We start from the raw sequence: 21,021 nt of genomic DNA, 5'->3' as shown, positions 1-21,021 counted from the left end.
AATAGCCTGCAGCTCTTGCATGTGTGTGAATGCTCGCCTTTTGTGATGTGAGATGCTCGCATTTCCTAAAATGTGAGATCCTTGCAATGGAAAGAAATTTCCAGCTTACCCTGTTCTGGATCTTCTGAGGGAGCAGACGTTTTATCCCCAGCTGTGCTTATGTGTTGCTGCAGTGCACAGAGCTGCCGTGCCATCAGGCTTCCTGGGCAAGGCGACAGTGACCGCGTGTAACTTTGCTGCTGGCTTGAGGCAGGCAGGAGGGCTGAAGAAGGGAAAACGCTGAGCCCTTGATTGTGCAAACCTCTTTGCATTGAGCTCAGCAGTTTAATAATAGTTGGCCGGAGCATAAAATGTCACATGATGGGGAGCACAAGAGGAGTTCCCTGGCTTTGTTTATACTGCTGGACTTGTGAATTCAGTCATTCAGATTAATCCTATCGTGAGCACACAGATCTAAATGTCCTCTAGTGTGCGTCCCGGTTAGCACAGCCCTCAGCCCGTGACTTCTCTGACTTCCCTGCCATCTGGTCCTTGGCTGTGGAGAGGAATTTTTCTTGTATATGCGTCTCCATAGCAACGCGTTTGCAGTTGATATGGAAAGTAAGCAGTTGCCCTAGCAACGGAGTTACTGATGTGGCAGCTCCTCTGCTCGCAGGGAAAGGGCTAAGCTAGTTCAGACGCATTATGTAGGTTTGCTGTAATTATAGCTGCGCCCACTAGTGCTGCTGTAGCTAAGGGTCTGTTGAAATATTTTGCGATAAGCCCCATTTTTTTTCTCCTTGAAGATCTGTATTATTATTATTACCCATGTAGGGATTCCTGCTTTGAGCAGAGGCCACTAAGGTTGTGTTTTCAGGGCGTGTGATCAATCTGTGCCTTTTATGAATGCAAACTTTGCTGACAGTTATTATCAAACGTGAGTGGATGCAGGAGAAAGATGCTTGGCATCACTGGCTTCTCTGCAGTTTTTTGGTCTCACTCAGCAGCCCAGCTATGGAAAAGGAAGCTCTCGTCCTGTGCCTTGTGCTCTGCTGCCTTTGTTTGCCCGGTCTGTGCTGCTCCAGATATCCTTCCTGCAGAGTGGGCTCCTCTTTGTGTCTGCCCTGCTCATCTGAGGCAGAGAAACGTGCACGTGTTCCGAGCTGGGTGCATGCTAGGGAAATTCAAGATATTCAGGGTTTGTTTGGTGCTTGTGCTGAGGGATGTCTCAATAAAAATATCTCAATAAAAATGTAATGAAAGTAATGGACATGATATGGGGATGGGAGAAGAAAATTCTTCTTACTTTATATTGAGGTTATTCTTAGAAGTACATGGATCATAACGAGGTCACAGAGATCCAGCAAGGCTGCTTCTCTGTCTGGAGTGGGCTGTGGGACCCGAGGTCTCCTGAGTTACTGGAATGTGTGGGATGTCCTCATGCCATGTAGCTTGGTCTGTGCCATGGCCAGGGAGCTGGTGGGACCTCACGTGCAGCATGGGAACTTCTGAGAAGACCCTGCAGCCAGCATGCTTCCTCTGAGGTGATACTGCCTGGGCCTTTGACAGGTAAAGCCCTGCAGGAAGGTAAGAGATAACTGGTGTGAGAAGCAAGGCAGTCTGATTGTTCTTTATTATGAGATCTCTTAATCCAATCTGCATACACACGAAGGTGGTATACGTGGCAGTATCCTCCCTCTGCTAACTTCAGGAGGATGTCCTTTGAAAGCTGTGTGGCCCTCTGGGTACGGAAACAATCTCCTTCAGTTCTAATACAGTTACCACCTCTCCTGACCCACATCGCACAAGCATCAGAATTGCATTGGGTTTGTAACGTCTGGTTGGAACTACAGTGGAAAAACCCTTCAGACTCATGTTAAGGACTTCAAATGATGCTGACGCCTTTAATAAAATGATGTCCTAAATGAGCAGATCCAATTGTTAATGTCCCAGATTGTTGAAAGAAAAGTGTGGGTTTTTTAAATTAGAATTTGTTGTGCTTAACCCCAGATCAATTTTCTTATATCTCAGTCTGTCATATATATGCTCTCAGCCACCAGAAATGTTCCCTTCAAATTATTTTTTGAAGCAAACAGAGTCATCTCCTTGTAGAGAAATCATAGCAGTTTCTAGAAACTTCCTCTAATACAGAATTTCTGGATACTAGACAGTTTGTGGAGAGCTGTCTTGAACCCTTTCAGCTTTGTTTTTGAAGTGCAAAAGCAAGGAATTATACAGAATATTTAAATAATAGATTTCCTAAAGCTCTGCATGGAAATACTCTTCCACTTAGCTGGCTTCCAGCTGGTTGACTACATCATTGCTTATTTTTTGCAGTAGAGACTGCGTGTGTGTGCTGGTTTAGAGCTGTACGGCGCATAATTAGTTTCTTTTTCTCAAGAAGCTGGCAATATCCAGAGACCTCTGCACCTCCTGTCTCAGTTACCGGTGTTAGCTGACCCTTATAGAAGATAGGCAGTGGGCTGTCCCCATCCTGGGGAGCTGTGGTGGGCTCTGAATGTACACTGACAGGCAGTTGGCCTCCTGGTTATTTGGGGGAAGCTGACCCACGCAGACATGGTGAGGTGTGTTAGTGCTGTGGGGCTTGGACACGAGAGCAGAGCTGGGCTGCTCTGCATGCACTGTGCCTGGGCTGTGCGGGCCGGGTGGTGCGAGCTGTCAGCCACAGCTCCTCCCTGTTCTGGGCTGCATGCTCCAGCAGTGTGCTGACACGCTTTGGCATTTCAGCGACCAGCCCTGGATCTAGTTGCAGATCAGATCCAGCTGGACTTTTTTTCCTCTCTTTTTGAATTCTCAAGTTGCTTTTCAGCTCAGTTCCTCAATTCAGGTCACAGCCCAGCAGTCAGTGGTGCTGACACAACTGAGGGAGCTATGACAGGGGCGGCTGGGGAGTACCTTTGGCTGAGGTGCCCAAGGGGCAGTGACAGCAGAGGCCTGACGGAGGCCAGCCCCACAGGGAGAACAGGGCACACGTGAGATCATGGGGTTGGGGCTTAGAGGAGCCCCAGAGATCACTCAGTCCAGCCTGTGCTCAGTAGACACCCTCAGCAAAGGGACATAGCCAGGCAGGCTCCGAATGCCTCCAGGAGAAAGAGACTCCCTTTCTTCTTCTAAAGATGTTGGCTTTGGTTTTCCCCTGGGAGTAGTTGTTCAAGGGGCCAGTGTTGAGGATGCTTCACAGCTGGTTTAAACTGAGCCAAGTGCAGGCTGCCAGCATTAGGCACAACCCCCCAACAGCCTTTGATATACAGATGAGCCCCCTCTTCTCCAGGGTCACTCTGCGACCCCTCTCCAGCTTCTCCCAGCACCTGTGTCACTGTGCAGTGAGCTGCTGGAGAACTGTTTTCAGTGGGATTGTTTTTCAGTGGGCTGATTTGGTTGGTTCTTTTTCAGCTCCCTGCTTGGCTTGTGGTCTCTGTGGTCAAGTGGTACCTGCGGCAGCACAAGAGTGGGCTGAGCTCCATTCAGATATGCAGCAGCTGGCAGCTTAGAGCTGGAGCAGAGGGTGGGCAGGGCTGTGGGGACGTGAGCAGTGGAGATAGTTCTGAGGGAGCTGTGCTGGATATCCTCTCAAAAGCTGTTTTGAGAGGATACTGCTGAGGAAGGATCTCCACAAAATCAGTTGTCAGGCTTTTCTGTGCAGCTGTCTTATTTCCTCGCTGCCCCCCAGTGCTTCTTCCTTCTTCCTGGGGAGATAACAGAGCTCTGCAGACCCACAGTCCCAGTCTGGCTCTGCAGCCACTCTGTGCTCTGAGTACAGCACTGGGCTAGAATTCAGCGCTGTGCAGTGCCTTACGTGCCCATGAGGAAATGCTGACCCCTGGGGAACTGCAGGGAGTGTCCTGTGGAGAGGGGTTGATGTGCAGCTGAGCAGCAGGCTGGGAAGTAAGGACTCACTGGGCTTTCTCATCTGGCTGAATGTTCACACTTCAGTTCTTCACCAAAACAGCAAAGTATCCATTTTAGCTACTGTGTGTGTGTCCCTTGGACTTCCTCTTTCCCTGAGAGGGAAGCGGAATGCTTCCTGCTGGCTGAAGCAGAGCAGCGGGTTGTGCTGCACAGCCTCATGCCTGGGTAAAGACCTCTTGAGAAGCTTTTAGAAGAGCTGGTGGTGATTGAGTGGTGTGACTGTGAGTGCTGCTTGGGCAGCCTGAGGCAGCCTGTGAGGTGCTGAGGAGCCTTCCTTGCTGTGTGCAGGATGGGCTGGTAGCAGGTTGCTGCGCAGCTCTGTTTTCTGTTCAGTTGTTCAGATGTTGGCCTGCTGGGCCTGCAGCTCACTGCCGCCTTCTGAATTATTTTCAGCTGTCTTGTTGCTGTGTCTTCATGGTAAATCTAGGTAAATGGTCCAAGCTGAAATCCGCATGGAAAAGAAGCCCAGTCTGACTCTATTTTTAATTTTTTTGTTGTAATTGTGTATTGATTAGTGGTGACTCAGTGTCTAGAACTAGAAGTAACTGACTTTTGTCTTGTTGAGAATGGCAGAACATTGCTGGATAAGGCAAGGTGCAGACAACCCATGTAGCTGCAACAATGCAGTGCACTATGCTGCAGTTACATGTGTGGACAGTTTTCCTTCAAAAAAACCATGCAACTGCATCTGGTTAAGTATTGCTCAGTGAGCCTCTGGGAAGCATTGCACTGCACACTGCTATGTATTTTTTTAAGCTAATTAGGTTTTCCCTCTCTGAGTATTTGCTCTTATCGTTTGATTCATCATCTGGTATTTTGAACCAGTGCAGCTTTCCTGACCGCCATGCAAAAGAAGTTAGTGAAGAAAGTTTGCTTTAATGAAACACATATGCATGTTGCTGGTTTTCTGGTATTTAAGCTCAAGATAGTTGATTGTAAAGGAGAAATTTGTTAAGAACTATGAGATTTTGCTTTCTTCAGCATCAGTAGCTGGCTTCTTACGATTCAGCAGTATAGCTTTAGTTCTCTGGTAGCTAACTGCTTTCCCAATACCTGCCGTTCAGCTCAGTTTCCAGTGAGTCTCTGCCCCTCTCCCAGCTGTTCCGCACCTCTTGTGCCTCAGCACTGGCCAGAAGTGGGACACCTGCTCAGTTCAGGGACTGAAAGATGCTGCAGGTAGGAGAGAGGGGCCAGTGCTGTCAAGATTTATGTACACAACAGCTGCTCAGCTTGCGTCACCACAACCCGTCATATCTTGTGGATGCGAGTGGCCTCGGGCTCACCAGTGGACTGAGGTGCATGAGGTGTGGAAGCAGGCAGGGGCAGTGACCCAACTACTTTAGCATTAGTATTTTTTCCTGTTTTTAATAGGCCCTTTTAAACCTGAAATGTTACTTGTTTTTTTTCTGTTCTCCACCAGTTTGGACTCTCAATTTCAGGGGAGCTGCTTTTGGTTTACTCTTGGGTAAATACCAGACAGCTGAGGGCTGCAGAAAGCAGCAATTGTAGCCATAAATGATGTCTCTGGCTCTTACTCAGTTATCCATAATAGTCATTTTGGAGACGGTACATTTTAATGTATTAGTTATGTTTTTCAAATTCCATTCTGGGCGTTATGAAAACTTTACCCTGGAAACTGGTGTAGGAGTTTGTGAGAGGACTCATTCCAGGGATCTTAAATGTGAGGGGGATTTTCCTTGATACGGTAGGAAAGAGACCAGATTGCTGTCCAGAGACTTAAGATGCCCAAACTCTATCTCCTGCATGCTGAATTGTTGCATTTCATTGCAGCAGTGAACAGTTGCAATTTGCCAGTAGTTGAGTACTACCAGGATTCCGAAGCAGCAGTGTAAGTTGCTGAAAAACACCTGTTGATAAGCAGAGGAATGAATGGAAGTCTGTATGGGGAAATCTGAATAGCAGAGAAGTGTCTCTGGCACTGCGTAGGGCAGAAACTTATCTATGGGATTTTGCACAAGAGAATCTAGTTGAATACTAACAGCAGAATTCACACTATTTCTCACTAATTTAAGCAATCAGCAGAAAATTAGGCTCTGCTCCAGAGCTGTATTTATGAGATCCCATGTTTGCCTACTGTGGGAGGGTACTCACTGAGATGTGTTAACTATGGCAAATGTTTTTCTGATCTTACTGTGGAAAGAAAAGCCTCCAGTGGAACTGGTAGGGGCTGTGGGGGTTAATAAAGGCTGGGATTGGGTACTGACATGCCTTGTCTCAAGCTTTCATTTTCATATTTGTCTGTTTTCCTCACCCTTTCATTTGAAAGGTGCAGAGTGGGAAGGTTATGCATGCTCTTTCTGAATTGGGCAGGAGGTTTTGAAATGCTCTGCTTTTAGATAAGGAGGAAGGAGGTAATTGTCATTGTTAGGAGTAAGTGATACAGAATGTAATGAAAGCTGCAGTTTTGCAGTTAGGTCAGTTCTCCTTAAATTGTCGGATACAACTAATTGTTTCACATGGTTTGTCTTTAAGAATAAAATCCTTTCCATGCAGGATAACTGTTTTTGCAAAATTTCTCTTCAGTGTCACTATCTTGTACAGTCTGTCTGTGTGCAGCCTTCTCCAGCCCTACAGCAGGGAAACCACATGTCCAGGGATCCTCACTGCTCTTAGGAACGCTGCCAAGTCTTTGGAGAGGAATGCTTGATGGATGTGAGAACTGCATGATGCAGGCTAAGCTGGAGCTGCAGTTACGCCCAGGCTTGGAGAAAAAAATGGTATAGAGCTCCTGGGTCAAAAGGCATTTCATCCTGTAGGAATCGCCTTTGCAGATTGCATTCAGTTGTAAACTTCAGTGAAAATAATGGTAGGATTCTTGCATTCATTCACCTTTCTTGAAGTACTTCCGTGCCGTGGATCGGAGGTATAAATGATTCATTGGTTTACAGGGATTGCAGATGTAGGTGTTTTGCTGGGAGGGACTAGAAGTTATGGGGTTGGAGTGGCTGAGATAGTGGGACCAGGCAAGTGCTTTGTTTTTCTGTTCTGGCAATTGACAATACACATTATTGTTACATAATTGCCTCATTGCACTAATTAATTTGGCTTTTCTCTCTCTTGCCCCCCTTCCCTAGAGATCAATGTTTTCTCTCAGGGCTCAGTGCTTAATACGCAGCCCTCACTGTTGTAAGAATAGGGTTGTTTTTTTTTTTGGTTTTGTTTTTCCAATTTATTTCAAGTTCTAGTGCTTTTTAGACTTTGGGCTGTACAACAGAGGAAAGAAGCTGTCATAAAGAGATAAATTGCACTGAAGAAGCTAGCTCCCAGCTATTGAGACAAATGGGATTTTACTGTTCAGGCTCTACCTCCTCTTCTGCTTAAATTCATTTATTTTTGTATCTCTTTATCCCTGTGTGTATATGTATGTGTGTGTGTATGTATATAAACACTACCATAATCATTTTGGTTTTCAGATCATCAAAACACTTGAGGTGAAATGGCGACAAAAGCAGTGGATTTGGACTGTCACACAAAGCTCTTTACTTGCTCGCATCCCTGCATTAGGAAAGCAGCATGCTGTGGCAGTGGCATGCAGAATTTCCTTAGGACAGATGTGCTGTGTTGCCACAAATGGTTACCAGTCAGTCTGGACAGATCGCTCTGAAGCGTGATACTAACTAACCTGAACTGTCTCTCTTGTTTTTTTTTTGTGGGTTTTTTGTTTTGTTTTTTCCCCTAAAGGACACCAGAACTTGAAATGTGGAAAAAAACCAACAACTCTACTTCTGTTAATTTTTTATACTTCTAGGTTTTGCTAAAACACCTGTAAGACTTTGGCACCTTTTGGGGCAGTGCTGCTTCTGTTTGGAGGAAATAATTCCTTGTTCTTAGCATAAGAAGTCTGCTTTGCTCTGTCATTTGCTGTTGGTTTTTAGAGCTGCGTAATTTGGAATTTGGGAAAACAGAGATGTAATTATGACCATTTCCATGAAGAGATGAGCTTTACTGTCATCCCTCTTGCTTGAGAAGAAATACAAAATTTTCATTTAGAAAGCTTTGATTTTAATTTGTAGTATTGAAATGGAAAGAAAGATCTTGCTTTCTTACCATGTTTTTCTGCTGACTTGGGAAAAAGTGTAGGAAAATGTAGTCCTTTCCCCTAGCTAAAATATGTGCATTATTTTAGTTTCTAAGTATACACACTTATGATTTAACTGCTCTTGCTAAGTAGCATCTGCTCCTTCACCACCACTCGAGTCCCTCTCACCCTCCAGTGACACTATTGCCAAAAATCCGTTTGGCTGGGCTTGAGCTGATGGGACAAACTTCTGTTTCTTGATTACGGTACAATTACCCATTTGTGTGCTGCATCGACCTCAATTTATTTCCCTCACAATTTATAAATTAGGGGTCACAAACGTGATTTTGGATTTGCACCCTGAATCTTTAATTTAGCCATGCATTAGGAAGGGGGGGGAAGAATTTGCTTCATCAGTGAGCTCTGTTTTTTCCTGTTTTGACTGTCAGTTCCTGTTGTTTGGCATCAGTTTGAACAGCACGATGGTTCCAGAGCTTGCTTAAGAGGCTTTTCAATTCAAGCCATGTGTAACTTCAGCTCTGCTAACAGAGTGGGATTGCTTCTCATTCTTCATACAGATACACAGTTCTGTTTTCAAAGAGAAGCAATTCTGTAATGATCCAGATGGGTTTTCTGTGTTGTGTGGCTGTTAAGGTAGACAGAATAACGCTAGTGTCCAGATGTCTGTGTAAAAGTGCAAATGCATGTGATGGGGATGGGGACAGCAGTTTCTATGCAGATTTGTACCCTAACATTCCTGAGTTTGGCTCAAAAATCATGATACTATTTAAAATAATGGAGATGTCTTATTTTAGAGTCTTTAAGATCCCCACCATCTCTTTACAGAAATGAAGACAACTGGAAATGTTTTGTTTTCATGATTTTGGAGCATCTTAGGCATTTCTAATAAAAACACCTGAAATCCCAGTATGGTACAATGCCATGAATTGGCAGTATTGAAGCCGGATTCTGGAGGTTTACCATCAAGCTGCAGTCTGTCAAGTTTCTTCAAATTTCTTTTGTTGGTGGTGTGTTTAGCATTTTCCCAGAGAGCCCTTTGTGAAGAAAAAACAGCAATTAGAGAAATCCTTTTCAGTGCAGTGCAGAGTTCAGTGTCTGCAGTAGCAGGACCCAGCTCTAAGGCCTGGGACTGTTTGGAGGACTACCTAGGAAGGGGCTGCTGTTTCGGTTTCCTGTGTGAGGCAGGCAAATGCGGATCTGCACACCACCACCATGCTCGAGGGCTGGCTCTTGCTCTACAGCAGGGCTTGGTCTGCTGCCCAGACCTGAAGCTTCTCTCAGAGTTGTTAATGGTCATTTGGGTCGATGTAGTTAATCGTAAAGCGTGCCTTCCTTTTTGCTCAGCCTTAGGTAGGACCTTCAGCAACTTAGACCTTGTTGTCTACGTATACATCTTTCTCTCTAGGGGAGTACATTATTTTTCACATTTAGGTATTCATTTCCTATTGCTGTTTTTGTTTCTTTTCTCTTAGTTCTTTATTGTTTCCGTCACCTAGTAATGCAGCTGTTCACATGCATGGGTGTGAGGGACAGCATGGCAGGGTGAAGGGCTTTAAGTCACCCTTATGCTGTGCTGAAAGCTCATTAGCATTTAAGAAAAGGAGGAAGTTGTGAGCCTTTTTGAACAAAATTTTTCATTTGTACACCATCTGCTATTTTTGGTGCGTCAAACGTGAAGGCTTCCTGTGCGAAACTGATAGCGAAGGAGATCACAGAAGACCTGGAACAGTGACTCAGGTCACAGCAGGCCTGTTCGTGTGACAGCCGTGTCATCAGAATAGCTTCATTTTGGCATTCTTCAATGAGATTTTCTTTTCCTTTAGAGAGTATATTTGTTCAAAGGCACATTTGATCTTGAATAATTTGGAAGAAAACAATTTTCCATCTTTCGGTTCTGAGCTCTCCACAGCGTTAACTGATGTTGGATGGTTTGTCAATTTTTGTTACTGGAGTCCACTCAGAAATGGTTTCTCCCTGTTTCCTTCCACTTCAGGCACATCGAGTCAGATAAATTCATGCACTGATGTTTAATCATTGAGCACTAATCACCTTTGTGCAGTATTGATCAGCAGCCTTTTTGTATACTATGATTATAATGAGTAATAGCCTGCCAGTGAGTACCAAGGAGTGGTGCAGATGATGAGGTAGCCCTGTGTAGCACTGCTGCTACTTTTCTAATTCCCAGCAGTTCTTACTCTCATCATAGAGCATCGCTTTCCTTTTCCCTTCCTCTGGCCTTTCCTTTTCCCCCAGTTCCATGCTCCACGAGGTGCAGCCCTTCCTGCCTTCCCGCAGACACGTGTCATTTTCCAGCTGCACCAGTCCCACACACCTGCAGTTGCCCACGGGATCCTTTTCTTAAGCAGTGTGTCGTTCCTCCTCCTCCTCTCAGCACACTCCTGTTTTACAGGTGGCTGTCTGTTAACATCACACTTGAAAAGGACTGCTTGTTAGATCACGAAGTTAAAAAAAAGACTGGGGAAAACCCAAGTAGGCAGGGCTGTGGTGTGTGGGTTGAAAGCTTTTTTCCCCCCTTCCTCCCACCCTTTCCTTACAGAGTAAAAGACCCAGTCAGTGTGTGAATTCACTGTTCTGAATAACCTCTCTTCTGCACACACGACTGATGCTCACATCCTGTTTTCTAGCAGCTTGGCCGAAGCAGCCCCCTGAAGAGTGATGTTTCTGTTTCTGCAGGGTTTGTTTCTGCTCGCTCTCAGGCTGGCTCTGCTGCCTGTGGTGCATGTCCTCCCATTCTCTTGCAAATTTAAGGAAATCTGCTTTTCCTTTACATCACAGTGGGATTTGGAATAAAGTGAAGCGGACTTTAATCGGAGGAAGAATATATACTGAATGAGGATCCTTAATTATTTGGACTTTGAGGAATGCTTTGCTTATATGGAACTGATCTGCCTGGGAAACAGCGTGAATAAACCCGTGAGCCCTATTCTTGCCAAGCTGCAGATTGTCATCAAGGACTTGCTGGCTTCCCTGAACATATCTTGGTGGAAATATTTGTCTTCTTTTTGCTTTAAATCAACTCACACCAGTGAATCTGTCATATTTGTCTAATGTTTGGGGTTTTTTTGCCTTGTTTAATAAACTACCTGCATACTTTTCAAATCTGTTTTGTTGGCGAAAGTGCTCAGGGCAGCTGAAAGGCAGTATTAATTACCTGCTCTGAAATACGCTTGATGGCATGGCTCATGCTGCAGAGGTCCTCGTGCTGAGCTGTGGTGTGGTGCATCCGCTGCTTTCTGCCTTTCCCCATTTGTAACCCATTTAGCTGTGCTTAGAAAAACTCAGGCACCTAAAAATTCAGCTAAAACTGAAGGACAGTTGTCTTTTTCAGTGTTAATTAATATCACTGTCAAAACTTTGGAGACTGAGCAGCCTCATCTCTCCTTACTGTTTTTACAAGCCCAGCACAGGTGCATGCTGGTGCTTAGGCCCTGGTGTTCCTACAGGCAGGTGCTGCCCTGACTTTGTACTGATTTGCACTGAGCAAGTGAGCCAGAGCTTTGGGCACAGCCGAGGAGTTGTCTTGTTTGGGGGGGGAAGTTTGAAGTGCTGGAATGGTTTGTTTTGCTCCCCAGCATTTGTCATTCAGCCATGAGAAAGAGAAAAAATGGTAAAAAATAACTATTTTTGACCTTGACATTGAAGTGGGATTGAAGGAGGGATTGGGATGTGTGTGTACAGGTGGCAGAAACGTGTGTTGCTGTGTGCCACGACAGTGGGCAGTGAGCGGGGCCTGGCACTGGTGTGTGCCTGCGCAGTGCCTGGGCTGCACGGGGCTGCAGCCACCTGGCCTGGTGCACAGGCCCACCTCAGAGCACTGCTGCCAGGCCGCATCTCCAGCTGTCCATCACTGTGCCTCGATTTTCCCCTCAATTCATCCCGTGAACCAAATGAAGCACTAAACAAGGAAAATCCCCCACATTAAATGGTTACAGGGGAAAATGGTGCCAATCCATTAGCTTTTGTCAAGTCTTCCTTATTTCTATGTTTATTTGTGGCTGCTAATGGAGTTAGTCCCACCCACTCCCTCCCACCGGTTTCTGAGCTGTTAACCCTTTCCCCTGGAAGTTCTCTCCCTTGCTCATTTCATCATTAATGCGCTGGCAGATAACGCCTGACCCACCGACCTCCAGCACTGATCTAAGTGTTGGATAATTTTTTGAGTATCTGTTGTGTGAAGGGTTGTTATAAAATCATTCTGGGTTTTCAGATGTCTATTTGTAACCGTCTATTTGCAGGAGAAGGTGCTGTGTATTTTCCCTGGCTGTGTGAGGCAGCCCGCGGACACTGTGTGGCACATGGGCTGTCTGGTACTGGGGTGCTCAATCCATGGCCCTGACACACCGCCTGCACGGCCATTACAGGGCTGCTGCTCTGGAGTCTTGGGATTCTCTTTTTCTTCTGCCATTGACTTTATAGGTGACCTTGAGCACTTCTTTTGTACTCTTTTGTTTCTGTGTGTCCTCAGTTTTTCAACAGAGTGGGGCTAATTGCACACTGTGTGTGTACACAGGAATTCTGTGGGCTGACCCAGCAGTAGCAATGCTGCTTGCTTCCTTATCTCCTCAGGCTCGCTGTGATGGCCACCAACAGCCCTATCTCTACGCTCCCTGCTTCCTAACCCTGTGCTCCTGTACCCGCTGGACCCCGCGCCCTGTTCCTGCTGGGCAGTGCTGCTGCCTTTCCTTGTCCCCCGGCCTGGTTGGCCTTGGGCAGGCCTGGGGCTGCCAGCCATTGCAGTGGAACAGCACGCGTCCACTTTAGCTGTGAGCAAGGCTTTGTTTAAGGTCAGTATTTTGAGGCTTTTGCAGGATTTCCATTTGGCTATGAAGTAGTTTTACAGGGTTGTTTGCATACTGAACGAGGAGATGCCTGACAGGCTAAGTATGGCTCACGGAGAGCGGTGATACCACATGCCATCTCCTAAGACTGTCAGAGGAGTCTCTTTGTTATGAGAGCATGGGACACTGCTGTGGTGATATCCTGTGGCCTGCAGGCAGTGGTCATGGTGGGGGGGCCAGCTCATGGTGCTGGTGGGAGTACAAGGCTTGCATGTCACGGGCAGTAGGAGGGTTGGGGAGGAGCGATGGCTGTACTGTGCACGTGGTGTCATCTGGCAGAGTAATCATGGTGGGAACAGCAGCCCTGCACAGAAGATCATGGGATCCGCAACCCCGACTCTGGGGACATGCCTTGGGTTGGTGATTTTCAGGGCAGTCAGTCTTGCTGGGTGCCTATGCTACACACTGGAAGACATTTCTGACTTCTCTATTCTTTAATTTGTATAAATCTAAACCTAAACCTGTGCTGAGGTGTGACCTGCAGCCCCTCTGCTCTGCCTGTGGCTCTGCTGTGGGGGCACCCTCTGGAGTCAGGCTGGGGCTGCCCCCAAAGCAGTACCACTGGGAGGAGTGGGGCCTTGGCACAGCTGGGCTCTGTGCGTGTGAAGAGAGAGAAAACTTCAGGTATCTTGAGCTGGTGAGACTTACTCCTCCACTGGAGGGATGCTGCCTTTCTGTGTGGCTGTGCGTTCAGACAGTGCTTGCTAATGTTGCAGGAACCTGCTGTGTGGTCTTGCCTGTGGAACAGAACTGTGGACCCCATCTCTCCTTTTCTCTAGTTGTTACTTTACAGCACTGTTCTGGCCTCTGTTCTTGGTTTAATCACTTGCTTGGCTGCTCCTTGTTTAGGGGAGGTGGGGAATTTATTTTGTTTAGGCAAGGTAGCTCTTCTCACTATAACCCTACTTTTCATTTAGGGGAAGATCTTGTCTTGAGAGATCTTCCTCACCTAGCTCCCCAGTCTGCCCACGGTGAATGGGGGAGAACTCTGGGGACCGAGATGCTTATGGCCCCAACCACCTGGGCAGCACCAGACCAATGTCCCAGTGGCAGGACAAGGATCTAGCAACTGATATATTGATGTCTGGGAGAGTTCATTGAGCAAATGAGTTTAAAATGGCAAGAGAAGAGCATGAAAGCAGAGACCTGAACTTCTGCAATTTGAGCTAATGGATATTTTTACCTGGGGCAAAATAAGACTTGAAAGGCCCCAGTCTTTTGTTCTCTTGAGAATAGTGGTGATTTCTTGATGCAGCTGGTTTACTTGGGGTGGAACAGCACGCTCCAGCAATCCTTCCCTTCACACCACTTGTTTCACATATCAAATGAGCATGTATTTATGGCTACGTAACTGTTTTAACTAGTCAGAGCTCTTTCTCAGCTTTGTGCCTGATCTGCACTGTGGTTGAGGGCTTAGTGGAAAGGTGTTGAAAACACGCAGAAGTGGGTGTGAGGGTTTTGTCATGTTACATGCAAATAGGGCTTTATTTTCTCTGTATTGTGTCAAACTGCCACATAACAGTGCCAAACTTTCCTCTGAAGGGCAGGGGACATTTCTGAAGCTCACAGGTTCAGGGGATTTTGTGTGCGGGTTTATGAAAATTAAATGCTTACTGCGCAGTTGTTACTGTCATTAAAATTGCTGTTAAGGTCTGTAGTGCAGCTCTCTAAAACTGGCTGTATAGAATTTCACAAGTCGGTGCTAGAAATGTTTGCAAAGAATGAAGAAAATCTACCCTTAGACTGCATGAATATCTGCAATTTTTATGTGATATTACAGAGGATCTAAGGAATGTGTTTTATAATAATAGCAATCATTGGCAGTGGCTTTGTTTTTCTTTCTTTAAGAACTCCTGAGCAGTTGTATTTCTCTCTCTCTCTCTCTTTTTTTTTTTTTAGCTATCTGATTCTAAGATGATTCTAGTGTTCTGTTTGTGTCTTTCTGTGAATTACTTCATTTGTTTAACAATGAGGTAAATAGAGAACCCACCATTTTCATCTGCAGGGTGCAGAGCTATTGAAGAGCATAAAGGTTTAGTGTTGTCTGTGAGAGTTCATAAAAACTGTTCACAACCAGAGAACCAATGCAGGTAAGCAGAGCAAACAATATCTGGTCTGTCCTTACTGTCAAATCGCAATGAGTAAAGCATAACCAACAGAGTTTTAAACAGAGCAGCAGACCAGCTTCACTGTTTTCTCCCAATGCTGGCATTAGCTTGTTGCCCCTGCCTGGAGTAAAAGAAGCAGCTTCAATCTGGAGTGAGTCCCACATCAGCAGCGCAGAGCAGAGTGTTGCAGTGCTGGCAGCATGGCCCAGGGCTTCCCGCAGGTGGGAGCAAGGAGCTGCCGGACTGCTCTCTGAGTGCTGAGGAGCTCCTGCCCTGGAAGCCCTGTGGCTGTGGTGCTGATACAAAGCAGCTATGATCACAGTGGGCTTCAGTCCTCTGACTGGGTTCAAGTTTGTATCATCAGCTGCTTGTTCCCCATTGTGCCTTCAACTTTGTTTGCACAACTTCAAGAGCCGTGTTGTGTGATATGGTCCTAAACATTGAGAAATGGTTCCCGCTCTTCCCTTAGGCACTGAAATCTTTTTCTAAAAACACAGTTATTTGTTCAGATATCCCAGATGGTCCCGCCTGTAGTTACTCAAGTGGTTGCTTTACATTGTGTCGTGGCATCGCGTGTATTTCCATCATCCAGTTCTTTTATTGAAGCTTTCCTTTTGAAAACTGGCTCACTAAAGTTTGATCTTGTAGCAACACTCCTGTGTTTGGGTGGCATACGTGGACACCTGTGGGAGAGCTGTATGGCATTCCTGTGGGTAAACATGTTGGCAAATCTGAGTGAAGATTTGCTTCAAGTTCTCTACTGTGAGAGGCACAGTGAGCACGGGATAAATATTTATCCAGAATAAGAACCTCTGATACACAGTAATCTCTCTGCTATTACTTGCAGAGAGGTCATTTGCTGTAACAATAGTAGGTTTCATCCATGCTGAGAGCAAACTTATATATCGGCAGTGGGGATGAGTGACACCAAATGGTTCCTTATCTTTGCAAGAAAGTGTCATTAGTGTTATTCAGAGGTCCTGTGTTAATGACTGCACTGGCTTACACTGACCTAGCCAGGGACTGATGTGCCACCATCTTATGATTTCAAGACGTGATGACTTGGAATTGCAGATGCTAATTGGAAATGTCCTTTTTCAACTAATAGGAAGTTTCTAATTTTCTGCTCACTTTCATAGCTCCTAAAGTGCCACAGTAATCAGGACAGAATAGTTAGAAATGATAGTGTATATGTGCACCACCCAATTTGGGTAATGGTGGCATTCCTAGTTTATTCCGTTGATAATTTTGGTTTTGGAGAGTTTAGTCCTAAGATTCATCCCCTACTATTTTGGCAGTTCATCTTAGGGGGCAGTTGTTGGATTCTTTTCCTTGGACCAACAAGCTCACTGACTGAAAGCCAACTGCCCAGCCTGTCCCAGCTCCCCCTCCGTGCCTGCTCTCTGCCTGCCTGGCGAACCATTCCCAGCTGGTTTGTGCCCAGCCAGAGCCCTGCTTTTCCTCTCGGTGCTGTGCCAAGAGGAACATTGCTGTGTCACCGTGGCTTGTCCTGCAGAAGGGGACAGTCCCCATGGATCTTCTTTGAGGAGAGGGACTGGGCACCAGGCAGAGACCTGCTGTGGGATGTGAGCGTCCCCGTGCTGCCGCTCCCCTCTGTCAGCACAGGGCCCCACTGGACCCAGGCAGCCAAGCAGTGGCACAGCTGTGACTGTCCAACTCCGAACCTGCATGTTTTGTGGCTTCTAAATCTGCTCTCTTTCCCAAGCTTCATTTGGGATGGACTGTCTGGCATTAAAAAGAACCACCGTGGAAACAAGCTGCATTCCTAACAAATTTCAAGTCAGTGCTAAAACAACCAGGGAATGAAATTCCTTAAATAAGCATTTGCCAGAATTTTTATATAGGCAGGGTCTGTATTTTTCCCAGCCGTTGATCCTGGAAAGAGACTTTTTTTTAATGGAGCTTTGGGCAGATGGTAAGTACTGCATAGGGCTAGGCTGTCGGCGGTGTGAGGTATATGGAAGCAAAATCTTCATAATGAAGAGTTTTAATAGCAGATAATGCTGTTAACTCTAATGATTGACAGAGCTAACAACCAGCTTTTTTTTTTTTTTTTTTTTTTTTTAAAGTTCCAAACAGCTTTTTCTACTAACAGGACCAATTTTTTTGTTGTTGTTTGGATCCTACCAGGTTGTGTAAATAGGATTTTAAAACTTCTGTATGCAGTCCATTTTGAGGGGGAAAGAAATTGGGCACTGAATGTCTCACACCTATTCTTGATAATGCACCTGTTTTGATGGCTGGAAGGAAGTCACCTTTGGGTATTTGAGCTATCAGAAAGAACAGTACCTAAATACAGTTTGTATGTGTAAACAGAAAAAGGAAAAACAATATCTTCGCTATAATTGTAAACATAATCAGGAAGCTTCTTGTAGAAAATATTGCAGTGTTCAAGAGGCATCTGGATGACGTGCTGCGTGATGTGGTTTAGTGCTAGTGGTGGCAGTGGTGATGAGGAGACAGTGGGACTAAATGATCTTATAGGTCGTTTCCAACCTTGTGATTCTATGATTCTGCCAAGCCCTGAGTATTCATGGGGTAACTTCCATGTGTTGGCTTCTCTCTCTGATAGTCATACCTTTGGAATGGCTTGCCTGTGGTTACAGCCTGCTCTTGGATAAGGTGAGGAGACTCCTGGTAGCACTGTCCTTGTTTGTAACAACCTGAACCACGGATACAGGAGCAGCCACAGCTGAACAGGAGGTGCCAGGGGCTGAGTGCTGTGCCCAGAATCCGAGACAGAGCCAGACGAGCTGCAGCACTCCAATGCTGAGTTGCTGGGCTGGGATTCATTCCTTGCTCACTTGTTGCCTGGGAGACAAATACTATCCAGGGATTTTTTTCCTTTCTTGCTTGTTTTTGATTGGAGACACTATTGACTTTTGGCTTGGAGGAGGTAGTGAAGCAGCACGCCAAGTGTCATAAGATGGAAATTAATCACTAACGGATTGGTCTGAGTTGCAGTGATTTCCTTTCCTGTGACTGCTCTGTGTATGGAAGACTAATGACACATCTTCAAACAGCTAACAGAGCTGTTCACACCTTGGACTATCAGGAAGGAGTCTTAACCAGGGGACACTTCAGTTTTCTTTGTGTTTCTGTCTGTTGTGTGCTGGTGGAAGAGCAAAGGTAAATATCTTAAAAAAGGAACTTTGCATGGCTGGGGAGCTTTGTTTTAAATTGTGTTTATTGTTGCTCCTAAATTATAAATCAGCTCAGCTGCAGTGAAAATAGGGCAAAATATATTAGCAAAAAAATATAGCACTGCCTTCTCAGTGCTTCTTCTAACAAGAATACCTTCCCAATCTCTTGAGTGAGAGTTTCTGTTTTCCAGTGAGGTTATTTTTGGCTTTCACAAGAATATCCGCAAGCCAAACAAATGCAGCATGGCAGCAGTGCCTGGTTTGAAATCAGCCTTTAGCAGTGACCTCACCCTGTAAACCCCTCGATTCGTGCTCGCTCCTGGGGGGCTGAGAGAGATCACGGCCAGGTAGATGACTTGGATGAAAGGAAAGAACACAGAGGCTTGGAAACAGCATGTTGTGTTCCAGCAAGTACAAGTACACAGGGTGGTGTTTAAGTGTAGCGTTTTTAAAGCTTGTCCCATGCTGTAAAGAGTAAGGAATCCAGCAAAGGTTTACTCCTGAAGAAAATGTTCCTAGCTTTGCGTGTTGCTTGCTTAAAAGGAAAATTTGTGGTGTTCTTGCTCTGCCTCTTGGATGGAGCGTGGAAGTGGAATTTGAGAGATTTGGATTCTATTTTTGAGTCTGTCCTTTGCCTAAAAGGTCACTTCCTAGGCTTACCATGCCAGGACTGGCTTATTGTCCCACATTCGAGAGCTAAACATCACAGGCTCTTGGCTACAGACTGGTGCGAGGCACTGGGCACACAGCTCCCCATGGCACTGTGGTGGGTGTTCAGTCACCTGCACAGTGCCTGGCCCAGGCAGCAGCCCCAAGGCCTGCTCCTCCTGGAGCCTCCAGGCCCTGCAGGCCCAGCCTCTCCCTGCACTGTCCCTCTTGGGCCACTTGGAGCCTTCTGGCCAACTGCTGCCAGCCCAGAAGCTGGCCAGCCGGCAGCTGCTCTCCCAGCTCCCAGTTCCCTGCAGAGCCTGGTTCCTTGCCCCCTGCAGGTAGGTTTGGCTTTGAATGAAGGCCATGACTCGGGCAGTGCTGTGGGCTTGTGAGGTGCTCCCGCATAGCAATCCAGTGAGGCTCAGGAAGTTTCTTTCTTATTTTTCTAGTTTTGTTTGCGGGGTGGCTTCTGTGCAGATGTGCAGCCTGTCAGCTTGGAAGGAGCTGTGCAAGCACTAAGTGTATCCCACTGTGTGTCCTGAAGCCCCCATAAAGCAGGGCAGCATTTAGGGGCTGTAGGGCTCTTTCTCCATAGGAAACGGGTGTTGGGTTTGTGCCCTCCTTCTGGCTTTAGAAACAGTCTTCTTCATTCAGTCTCATCCGTGGTTTGTGTATGTGTGTGTGCTGGCTGTTGGACATGGGAACACCAGAATCATAGAATGGCCTGGGTTGAAAAGGACCTCAAAGACCATCTAGTTTCAACCCCCTTGCTGTAGGCAGGGTTGCCAACCAATAGACCAGGCTGCCCAGAGCCACATCCAGCCTGGATATTCAGGAGCTGGAGCTCAGCAAAGAGTGCCCTGGGCTGGGGCGCACACGGGGGTGGAGTACAGCCTCTTCACTGGCTCCAAAGCATGCCAGCATTTGCCAGAAACACATCCTTAATGGCCTGAGAGCTTCATGAGGAGCTCTGTCCATATTGAGAACTGCTGCTGGTGTGACATGTTCTTCAACAGGGCTGCTCTGATCTGCCTGTGCGCTCTCATTGCAGCCTAGCAAGAGGTGTACTTCTGTGCATTTGAACAGCCCTGGCTGTCTGTCCCAACCTCCGCTGGGCCGAGGGCTGCAGTGGTGCTGAGTGGCAGCGTGGCCTTCCTGCTGCAGGCTGCCAGCTCCATGTGTTCCCTTGCGTCCGGGGAGAGCTGTGGCAGTCACTGCTGCTGGAACCACTAACTCTGATTTCACAACACCCCGACATGGTTTAAGATCTGGTTTTACAGTTTTGTTTTGTTTGGGGTTCTAGGGGTGTTTTTTCTTTCCTTAGGGGAGAAAAGATGATTAATTTCTTGTAGTACAGTGGCACCAATGTCATGTGGCTGAAGGATTAAATCCTTTTATTTTTAAAACAGTTGCTAGGGTGTTTAAACCACTCCTTTTCAGCCCTGTTTTTCTTTAGCATAGCAGCACAAAAGGAAAATAAAATCACTTTGAAAAAAGAATCAGCTTCTCTTCAAAGTTTCCATCTACCAGTAATCGTAGCTTTGTGTTGTTCCAGTATAGGGTAACGGGGAAATTGCCAGATGCCATTAAATCATACTAACTAATAAGGGGTGGTGGGGAAGCAGCCAAACATGCGTTCTTGTTTCTTTTTTTTTCCCCCACGGAAGTGTGATTTAAACCATAGTCACAGTATTTATTAATGGAGCAATATCTCTGGCGGGCAAACTGTGTTCACCGCTGTCAGACCAGGAACCCAACCCACTGCTATCCTGACAACTACTGCTAAATGAATGAGGCTGTGCCATTAGATCAAATATTTGATTTTTTTTTTAATTCTTTTTTCTTTGCAGAGTATTGGAAAGGGGTCCTTGTGGTGTATAGACCCAGAATATAGACAAAATCTTATTCAGGCTTTGAAAAAGACACCCTATCACCCATACTCGCATGTGTTCAATACACCTCCCACATCTCCTCAGGCATATCAAAGGTAAGACCTAGATGATTTTACAACTCTATTTTCCTGCAGCTGCCTGTGGCGCGGGGCAGGCACGCGGTGGCGCCGGGCAGCCCCGGGGATGCCACGACCCCACGGGGTGCGGGGGGACCGCTTCGTCCCAGCCCGGGGCCGCGCGTGGGGCGGTGGGCGCCGGTCGTACCGGGCGGCGGTGCCGGCTCGGGGCACGGTGCCCCTATCGGGCCGGAGCGGGGCCCGGCACCCCGCCGGGGCCGAGCAGCGGCCGCGACGGCTCCCGCGGGGCTCCTCCGAGCCC

General features: G+C 46.6%; 1 protein-coding gene across 4 annotated transcripts in view; it reads left to right on the top strand.

Annotated features, from left to right (window-relative positions):
* FOXN3 (forkhead box N3) overlaps positions 1-21,021 on the top strand; it is a 115,141-nt gene that overhangs the window by 5,523 nt on the left and 88,597 nt on the right. For all 4 annotated transcript variants that reach the window (XM_042814175.1, XM_042814176.1, XM_042814174.1 and 1 more), the window contains one exon: positions 20,602-20,738. In XM_042814175.1, coding sequence (XP_042670109.1) covers positions 20,602-20,738 — 137 coding nt within the window. The remainder of the gene's footprint in view (positions 1-20,601; positions 20,739-21,021) is intronic.

The sequence above is a fragment of the Centrocercus urophasianus genome, unplaced genomic scaffold, assembly GCF_019232065.1.
Source record: "Centrocercus urophasianus isolate 14NV4802_14NV808 unplaced genomic scaffold, USGS_Curo_1.0 seq_14, whole genome shotgun sequence".
Taxonomy (NCBI): Eukaryota; Metazoa; Chordata; class Aves; order Galliformes; family Phasianidae; genus Centrocercus; species Centrocercus urophasianus.
This window is presented reverse-complemented; position numbering and strand designations above follow the sequence as displayed.